Source organism: Opisthorchis viverrini, assembly GCF_000715545.1.
Source record: "Opisthorchis viverrini unplaced genomic scaffold opera_v5_144, whole genome shotgun sequence".
NCBI lineage: Eukaryota > Metazoa > Platyhelminthes > Trematoda > Opisthorchiida > Opisthorchiidae > Opisthorchis > Opisthorchis viverrini.
The window spans coordinates 599551-609682 of NW_008751800.1; the positions used below are offsets into that span (position 1 = coordinate 599551).

At 45.1% G+C, this 10132-nt stretch overlaps 1 protein-coding gene across 1 annotated transcript in view; it reads left to right on the plus strand.

Moving 5' to 3' along the window:
* Nucleotides 1-2071: 2071 nt before the first annotated feature.
* The window catches only part of T265_06723 (hypothetical protein), a gene marked incomplete at both ends in the record, with an annotated part of 11006 nt that continues 2945 nt past the window's right edge, over nt 2072-10132 (plus strand). The window contains 11 exons of the mRNA XM_009172060.1: nt 2072-2299; nt 2333-2400; nt 2436-2521; nt 2559-2653; nt 2688-2779; nt 2815-2913; nt 2948-3016; nt 3053-3145; nt 3180-3273; nt 4659-4756; nt 9547-9676. Of these exons, the coding sequence (XP_009170324.1) occupies nt 2072-2299; nt 2333-2400; nt 2436-2521; nt 2559-2653; nt 2688-2779; nt 2815-2913; nt 2948-3016; nt 3053-3145; nt 3180-3273; nt 4659-4756; nt 9547-9676 (1152 nt within the window). The remainder of the gene's footprint in view (nt 2300-2332; nt 2401-2435; nt 2522-2558; nt 2654-2687; nt 2780-2814; nt 2914-2947; nt 3017-3052; nt 3146-3179; nt 3274-4658; nt 4757-9546; nt 9677-10132) is intronic.

Sequence of the window (10132 nt, forward strand, 5' to 3'; positions counted from 1 at the left end):
CAATCTTCCAGCAACACTTTGCAGGTATGGAGGGTATTTCAAACCGGCAGAATTATTAAGATTATTTAATATTGCTTGCAGTACGACGGCGTCAGATGCAAAAAGAACTATGTCATCTCCGTACTTGATATCTGTGAGTGAATGCCCTGGGAACATTTCGACCCCACAGCGTTTGAGGCCGGTAGTGAGACTTCCATAATTGCATCAGTGGCAAAGTTGAAGAGGAAAAGTAACAGAGGATAGCCCCGCCTTGGTGAACTCAGGCGAGGGTATCCTTTGTACCTTCGCACGTCCTGGAGAGCTGGATTACGGTGGTTTCATCATCATCATCATTATCAGCTGTAATAACCGCGTACTGGTCGTACACTGGTTGTAGCTGCCACAGTTTCGTTCACCGATGATTGGGGGGTAAGTAGCTGCGCATTGCACGCGCGAGCTGGTAAATTGGTGCATAAATCCACATGGTGCATAATCCACATACCACCAGAAGGATGCTTGAGGCCTGAGGCCAGGTCGTCCAACCCTGGGCAGGAGTGACCGAGATACTGGGGTCGGGTTCGGTTTACGGACCTTCCGACCAGTAAGTTCGCGCCTTTAACGCTCAACTGCCTCGGGTTGTTGGTTTCGAAAGGTGTTCTTTTTGCTTGGTCAGTCGGGACTGTTTCATGTTCTCGTCGTTTGGGATTAGGGTTCACTCTACTCGAGTGAACAATAGAGACCGCCTCGTAGCACGATTACTCGTAGTACGGGGTCTCGCTGCTCTTGGTCTGGCTGCTCCCCTTTGGCCTTCCTGGCATGGTTGCACCTTGTGGAACGAAGTTCCAGCCAGTGTAGCCCGCAGGATCGTTGCAGCACTGAAGCCCGACCACCACGTCAAGGTGGCAGCTTTAGGTCGGGATTACGGTGGTTTAGGGAAAGCCAAAAATTTTGTTGAACAGTTTTGCCCCGTGGACGCTGTCATAGTGTGTGAAGGTCCACAGAGCCAAAGGCAGATCTAAAGTCAAAGACGACAACCATTATTAGCCGATGGACGTACTGTCACTGTTCCAGAATCTGTCGGGGAGCGAGAATGTGATCGATTCAGGACGGAACTCCGCTTGGTTTTCACGGATCTGTCTCTCCACGAGGTGAACAACGTAAGACTTCGCAAAAGGTTATAAAAAATTACAAAGAGTTTAGGTCTTGTTGCTGCACTCCGCTTTCCAGGATGGTACTCCTGTTACCACTCCTGTGATTGGCTAGAATTATTGCATGGAATAGTGGCTGATCGATGTCGGCAGCGCCTAACTGCAAGCGGTAAAGAGGTATCGGTGCGGAATTCCGTCTAAAAGGGACCTTGCTGCTCTTGGTCTGACTGCGAGATGGCCCAGGTGGTTAGAGCGCGAATCTACTGACCTGAAGGTCTGTGGTTCGAACCCGACCTCTGCCTCTCGACTTCCCCTGTCTAGGCCTGGGCAATCTGGCAGTATCGCGGCTATCGTGCTTCCTTTGGGTTGAATGGCGCTACAGCTGAACGATTTTTAGACCACCTCCGAGCATTCCTTCAACAGCACCAAATACTCTCCCTTGACCCTCACGGATTCAGACACATGAGATTGCTCTTGACCAACCTCCTCCCTTTAGGCACATGGACCATGGACGGTTTCGTTTACCTTGATTTATCGACAGAGCGCCCCAAGGTTCAGTACCAGGTCGTCTGATCTTCGTGGTATTGGCCAATCACTTTCCCACACATCAGCTTCCATTGAATGGTTTTCGCCAATGGCATCACTTGGTTCTAACAACGTCACTTATTTTGGAGTATCATACTTCCATGCTGAGAGCGTCTTCGCCATGTGAACGCTATAATTAGGGACCACAGTCTACATGATCTATACAGAACTGTGTTTTGCTCATCAGTATTGAGTGTCATCAGCGCGGGACACCCCTAAAGCTGATTCATCCTGTGAACTCAATTTGTGCCTTATTTGGTCGGTGGTTAGAGCGTGAATTTACTGGTCGGGTTTGAATCCGACCTCTGCCTCTCGACCTCCCTTGTCTATGCTTGGGCAACCTGACAGTATTCTATGTGATGTGGTCAGTTCTTTGGTACGTATCTCACTTCCCGACTTATTGTTGTAGAACACGCACAAAAGATCACTTCGAGCAAAATATACACTATCTAATGTCTGAATTTTGGATAATATCCTTACCTGGTGAGCGAAATCCGGATGAAGTTTTCGAACGATTGAACGCCGCATTGTCGAAGTATCCTGGTCTTTCTTCGCAGTGGAAATTTAGTATTCCCACGGATCTAAAGGTTCGTCATATCGTATTCTATTGTATTCACTAGGTGGGCACACTGGATGTACTCGTTGGATTGTCTGATGAATTGGCGAAATTGGACATCTACGCTGAAAGGTTGGTTTGCACTTTGATGTGTATCGCGTTTGTAGTATCACCAAGAAAGTCGCCCAATATATGGGTGACGTACTCGAAGAGCAAAGGCATAAACTAGAGGATAATCTTACTATCAATGGATGTGAGTACCGTAAATTCGTTGCTCACTCAATTTCCAGTGAACCCAGCCACCTTTCTAATCAAATTTCAATGGGATTATGCAAAATACCCGGTAAAGCAAACACTGAGTTCTCTTTATGCTATCATATCGGAGGTAAGCTAGTGTAACCAAGTTTACTGTGGTTCAGCAACTTTCTAAAATCGATGCTGATTTAAAAGTGAAATCAACTGCCTACAACGCCGTAAAGGGGAATCTGCAAAATCTTGAGCGAAAGCAGACGTAAGTTAGTTTCTGAGCAGTCTCATTTGCTGTAGTGGCAGTTTGCTCACCAGAGACTTGGGTGATATCGTGAAGAGTGAGCAGTTCGTTGTTGGTTCCGAATACTTGGCAACGTTGGTGGTAGTAGTTCCAAGGTTGTTGCCTTCTGCGATTTGACTAAATTTTCAGGAGTTCTTATAAAGAGTGGCAATCCAGTTATGCTACCCTAACCGACATGGTTGTTCCGAATTCATCAGAGTAAGTCCAGTACATCACTCTCTGCTTATTTTTAAGGCTGCTTTTTGAAGACCAGGATAATGGTTTGTGGACCGTTACATTGTTCAGGAAGATGATTGAGGATTTCAAAAATCGCTGTCGAGAACGCAGGTTTGTTCGTTGGTTGATCTGTCTATTTTCACAGATTTATCGTCAGGGACTTTGAATACGACGAAAAGAAGATAGAAGAAGGCAAAACAGAGTTGTCCAAGTTAGAGTCGGATAAGAAAAGACAGTTTGTGAGTCGCGCACATCTATAATGAATGTGTCTGATGAGGTTTCTGGACTAAACCTTGATCCACGTGATATATTTACATGGTTTTTGCTCGAATGTGCTGAGTGGACTAAGTGTTGAAACGGTTTGTAGTGTTTCGGAATTTTTACAGTATACCTTCTCTCACTGGGCACACCCAGTTTTTAGTTTTCTGCTGATGGCATCAGTCGTAAGAACAGTGGTTTAGCATTTTAAACTGAGCAGTTGGATGAAGGATGCTGTCCCTCATGGAAAAACCGTTTCTGTTTGATGCGAATGAACTTGGGTTGCATGTACGATCCGCGGTAGCCCATCATCTCTAATCCTGAAGTGGACAATTATGCTTTGCTATGTTTCTTTGGATCATTGAAACTTCAGCTGGATGTTTTCACCGATAGTTGTTCGGTTCGCAGGAGGGGAGTGCCAGTCAGCTTGCCGGAAAGTCGTAGTACCTCTGCACGTGGAAACAGGTGCCAGCCATTTCAATTTCGAGGGCACATTTTGGATTCTGAGGACATTAACTGTGTTCAGTTTTCGGGAACGTTGAGAGTAAAACCGGTAGTTCATTGGTCGATACTGGGTATGCATGTTTGATCTGATATCCAGAGGACACTGACTGGTAACTACAAGTCGTGTATGCGTGGCTCCGTGCTCCCCATTTATAGTAGTAATTTTGTCATACTATGGGTTGCTGAGGAGATCATAATTTGGCAGTCTGTGCGTTATACGACTCTCTCGACTGCTATTTCCCACACTGGAGAACAGTTGTGCGGCGTGGGAGCGAACCCAACCAAAATTTGACTGCATACCCTAGATCCCATTTTCTCCCTCCTCATCACTTCCAAATATCGCCAAACCATGACCCTTAGATTCGTGTTTGTTATTCGACACGAAGCCAAAATACCTGATTTACTGACATCTTACCCAAATATAGACAACAGCAATCCAAAAAACCCTGGTTGGTCTCGAACCAAAGATCTTCGGATCATTAACGCACTCATCAATCGCCGGGTTACTTCGTTGTCAGGGAGCCTCAGTTCCATCCTCCCAAAAGCAAAAATCTGTAAAGAGCTTATGATTTTGTTTGGCCTTGACGACGTTCGCTTTTAAGGCAAATCGGTGTGTAGGACGTCCGGGGCGAATGTCCAAAATGTTAAAGTATGTTTGCCTCCCGTTTGTTTCTCGCATTCCAGGAGTGTCGTATGTTTGTATTCAGGAAAAAGTGACATTCGTAATGCTTATCCTTGAGAACTATGAGCTTTGGCTGCTTTCCTTAAAGTCAATTTTCTTCTTCGACTTTGTTTATTCATTTTAGCAGTATGTTTTATCCGCCCTCTCAGGAACCTCAGTTTTTATCTGTCATCTTCACAGGCACCGCTTTTCCGCTGGTTGAAAATTAATTTTGGCGAAGCTTTTTCGGCTATGGTACATACCAAAGCTCTGAGGGTGTTTGTAGAATCGGTTCTTCGGTGAGTTATTCCTCCATTTTTAACGGCGTCCACACAAATTTCTGATTTTACGGGAGTAGGCATTCGAATGATTGACTCATTGAGGCATGCGGATGTAAATGTGTCTTCTGCATGATTCGATCAGTGTTCCCACAGAAGGTTGTTTGCTGATCGTTCAACCTTAAGTCCTTGACCTTATCACCACCCTGCACCGTAGACTAAGATAGCCTGGTTACCCAAACCCGCCTTCTGGGCAGACCACTTCAGGGGGACCAAATAAAAATAAAGCGTTTTCCGAAGGTTAATCTCTCCATGGAAAAGGTGTTCTTCAAATTAACTAGGGAAAATTTATCGCAATACTGCATGGAGCTTCTGTGCTCTCAGTCATAATCGCTAGCTACCTTGTCAGGAGTATACACTACCTGTCAGCTATTCAGTCGAGCATCACTTTCCGTGTTTCTCTTATTTCGTTGTAAAAATTGCACCAGCGTATTCCGCTCACACACACGTGTTGTCCAGTGAGATCCCCTGGTGATCTATGGAGCGACTCGTGTGCTCAGCTGAAGTCGCCAGGTTAAAAGCAGCCTGTTCGAAGTTTTCAGTTGTCAACTTCATCCCATGAGGCCGTCTATGCTGGAACCCCCAGAAGTATTGTGTAGATATTTCATTCCCGTTCGGAATTCTCCGCATCGCTCATCCCACCAACCTCAATGGATTTTTGAATCCGCAACGTTCCGAGTAGTTGCCTGAATATTACCATTTAGTTATGCGTAATTAATCAGGAGTGCTTGCACCCAGACACAACACGGTGTTTCTCATCCAGAAACCACGTAGATTCAGTTCATGTGACCCTATTCGACTGACTTCGAATGACGGCTTACCAGAGGAGAGCCCGTGTGATTCGTATGGATGTGTTCTTTCTGAACACGCTACCCATATTTTTTATGTAGTCTGTGAATTTTACTTCTCCATAAGATAACTGCCTGATGGAAAGAAATACGTGACGGGAAATCCAAAGTTTCTCAACCACTCAAAATACGAGATGCGTGATCTATTCTTCCCATCATGATTCCTTCTCTGTATTCAGGTCCATGGGAATGAGGTAAAGCTGTGTACCCCTGGGTGGTGGATAGTGGAAGACTTCTTTGTGAGGTCAGCTGCGAACAGGCGGCTATGAACAAGTGAAGGCGATACAACCTAGGTACGGTGTGTTCTGTCTCAGTTAGCGTGTTCCCTCTAAATATTTGTAAATGTCCAGCGACAGTAGCCTGTTAAGGTCGGTGTGATGGGCCCTGAACTAAAGCTATCGACTTCGAGGAGGTGTAAAGCTAGGAGTGTGGGAAAAGCTCCATCGCACGGCCAACCACTCGCTGGTGGAATGGAACATTTGTGTACGCTTTTAAGGACTTCTTGACAGGCTACACTAATTGCATGCAAAACTTCATCTGGCCATCATTTGACCACGAACCTGGCTGAGCTGTTGAAGCACTTACTGGTGTACATGGTCCTAGTGTATGCCAGACAATTTGAGAGGTTACCCACAATCCAGATGGGGTGTGAACTGCAGTCTGGTCAATTACTTCTAGTAAATGACGAACTCTGGGCTTCCGTTCCCGTCTCCCGTTCGTTCAACCAAAGGCTCTGGACCGTGCTACTTAATTTAGCCTATGTTGTAATATTGGTAGCTCGAGTGCATTCGTTGGTAGTCGATCAGCTGGCTGTTGATCTTCTCTCCGAAATTGATACTTAACTTGCGGACGTTTCGTCACCATTCGAGGAGAGACTATCAGCTCATTCATTATGTCTCCTCAGATGGTGGCGAGATGTGGAAAATAGCAAATATACAGTAAATTCAGTTTCGACGACACATGCTTCAGAGGTTTTCGAAGACGTTTAAACGGGACGTATCGGCCCACAACTCATAGAATATAAAACAGTCTATTGGATTTCCATAAGAGGTCTTGGGGGGGCATGCGCTATCGGGACTAAGCAACTGGGTGTTGCGACAAAATATTGATTCTATTGAATCTAACTTGAAGGGCTTAACATCTTGGCTGTTTGAAGTATTAGAAGAAATGGTGTGTTCGCAAGTTTAACGCAGGGGTCTGTTCAGTTGGGTCCCTTTGTATCTCACTGAATATGATTAGGAAACGGGAACACTTCGGTAGTAAACAATAAACATTGAAGTAATAGTCCTTAGTAAAAATCCTCATGATTCAATAGCGACGGAAAATGCTCAACCAAAAGTCTCCTGAATTGGTTTTGAGTTCATCTCAAAAAAGTCCCACGATGTAATGGTCACCGGAGAGGAACTCCGCAGCAGCAAGCATTGGACGGCACCGTCAAAAGCATTTTTAATCCAGGACCTACAAGAGTGGTAGCGAGCGTAAGAAATATACTGAAAAGGGATAATTACTTTTATCAGCTTTCATCCCCTGCACACATGCTCAAGAATCTTGGTCCTTTTCGTCGAACGGGCTGCTTCCAGTGGTTAACCATTGCACTGACTAACATTCATTTCGGGGATGATCACAGAAGATACGTTTTCGGGTCTCAGCTTACTGAAGGATATCATCCCTTGACGTGTATCTTCAACGACACATTCAAGGCTAAATATATCCAAGCGAGATCTTGCTGAGTTCACAGATCGGACCAAATGACTACAGACAGTCCAAGAAACAGCTCAGCGGTTAAGAGGCACATCTGCCGACCAGAAAGTACATGGTTCGCACACAAGCCTAGCTTTTGGGACCTTCTGGTTATATAACAAGGGTGCCACGGCTGAACGGTTATTATTCGCCAGACTGATACGTAACAAACATTTCCCTCCGTGGCTTTTGGGTTGGAAGGCACATTCTGGAGTCCGTATCATTTTTGGGGCAGTTGGGTACCCGTCTTTACTACTAGTGTATTACTGTCGACAGTGATAATGACGCTGCGTGTGATAACGGCCTCAGATCTTTCTCCGGTCTGATCCTTCCGAAAGCCATCAAGGGTTCACAAAGATTAGAAACCCATGTACAGTATCGTATTTAAAGTGTAACATGTAAATTCTTGAAGTTTGTGATCTTTCCGGACGCGCCATTGACTACCAGTATCCAGTGGATATTCAGCCATGATCGGGTATTGGGCTAACGTCTCCGACCAGTCAGAGGTAAACTTAATGCTGGACAGACGAGCTGCCCGATCTTCCGACCAGTCATTTATCAGTTAGGCTTACTGGTCGTTGCAGCGCCTAGTTGTGATCCGTAAGGCAGGTTCGGCATGGGATTCCACCGAACGCTTCGTTCAGCCCTAACCGACCAAAGGAAGCACGAGGGCTGGGATACTGCCAAGTTGCCCAAGCCTAGACATGGGAAATTGAGAGGTAGAGGTCGGGTTCGAACCGTGGACTTTCCGGTCAGTAAACTCGCGCTCTGACCATCTCGCCGAACACTTCGTCAGTCAGATAATAGTTGTTACGACCGTTAGTGTCAATGTATGTATACTGAAAGTTTTTTTCATCATACGCAGGCCCATTCCTGCCTTTATTCCTTTTCAAATCTGGGATCCCCATAGCTACACCTATCTTGGTTTTTGAATCCTTTGAGGGAGGTTGTAAAGCGATTCCCTGTACCACTGCACTGGTAGCATGCTTGCGACCCTAATTGGTGTGAACAGAAGCAGTTGGTTCTTACCGGAAGAACGATGCTCTGATGGACTGTTCCGGAAAATTGGGTGGTTTTTACCGACTAGAAGGGCATTTGGGAGGGGTACCCAAAAGGTGATGTGATTTTTTCAGAGCCAGGCTAGTTTCAAACAATTAGCGGAAAAGATGCTGGAATTCCGTTTCAGAAGAGTTTGATAAACAATCGACAAGAGCTGTTAATTGACACTCAACACTGATCTAGTGTGAAGAGGACTTACTGATTGGTTCTCCGTCTGTCTTATAACCTGGCCAATTTGGTGACCTGTTCACTTGGCCTGATGAAACTTTTGTGTCAAAAGCGAAACGTTGCCCAAATAAAGACTACCGATTGTTTATCAAACTCTTCTGAAACGATGACTTCTCAATTGGTTCCAAACCTTTTCCAAATGCTGGAATTTCGTTTCCAATTCTGTGATGCTCACTCCGAATCTCTTTAACAAGCACAAAGTTGAATGGAACTTTGAATTATCTGTTCGATTGAGGTATTCGACGTCCGGCTCTCCACATAGCGCGTTTCCTTAACATGGCAAAGCTTTTGTATCTCCCTCCTAGTAAATTGGACTCAGTCATGTTGCTCCTTGTTAGGCACCTCGTCTCCCTAATTACGTATAGTCTCCAAACAAATGCGTAACAAAGCGCACGTTAGTCTTCCCGATGGAATATGATATTGGTAGTGGTTCGCCCCCTAAAACTATAGCAGGCTTAGTGCAATGGCACTGATTTCTCAGTGTGTTCGTACCTTGTTCTGTCACTGGGTGAACATAATCGGTGTTGTGGTTCCCATGACGAACTGACCAATGTGCAATCGTTGTTGTCGAATAACCAAGTAAAGGTAGTCGCCGCACAGCGGCGGACTAGGTTAGTTCTCGTTATAGGACCCATAGTTGCGCGGTCTCCGTTATGGGCGTCCCGAGTGCCGTCCCAATGTTGTCATTATATCCTTTTACTTGCTTTTCACAACCGCCTTCTTATATGATAAACGCAAGAAAAAAACGTACGAATGAGTGAGCTAGTTGCAACCCATTGATATAGCCGTTCTAACTCGCTATATTTCACGATTTTAGATGCCAACGCTATCTTCTTTTCGAACACCCCCAGCTTATTCCTTCTTTCTTTGTTCCAGTTATGGGTTACCGGTCGATTTTCAAGCAGTACTAATCCAACCAAACAAGAAGGCTCACAAACGTCTGCGCGAACTGCTCAGACAACTATACAGCCATTTGGACAGTACGGCGTCTAGCAATGTAGTTGACGTAAGTTGGTGGCCGTTGAGCTGCACAGTAGCTGTCTGCTTGGGTCGGGTGGAAAGTTGGGTTTTCTACACCTTTTTTATCACTCGTACATGTGAAGGTATTTGGATGTTACTATTTTACTACCTTTTTCCGTATGCCGAGGGTTTCGCAATAGGCGAGCAGAACAACAGCCACTTGACCTAGCAGCATTCTTTTCGAAAATTTGTTTGTCGTCCACACCGTAACAATACACATTGACAGCACGAAACACTGTGAAGCAAGTGAAGATTGCTTTTCGGATATTTCCAGTATTAAAATTGAACATAGGTATAGGGCAGAAATGAATTCATGGCTATGTTGAGTAACTTCCACTAGTAATTAGGGTCAAAACACGTTTAATTTTCAACCATGTAAGTACCGATAGCTTCGTGTCCAGTCTGTGTAGAAAATGGGTATATATATATATATATATATATA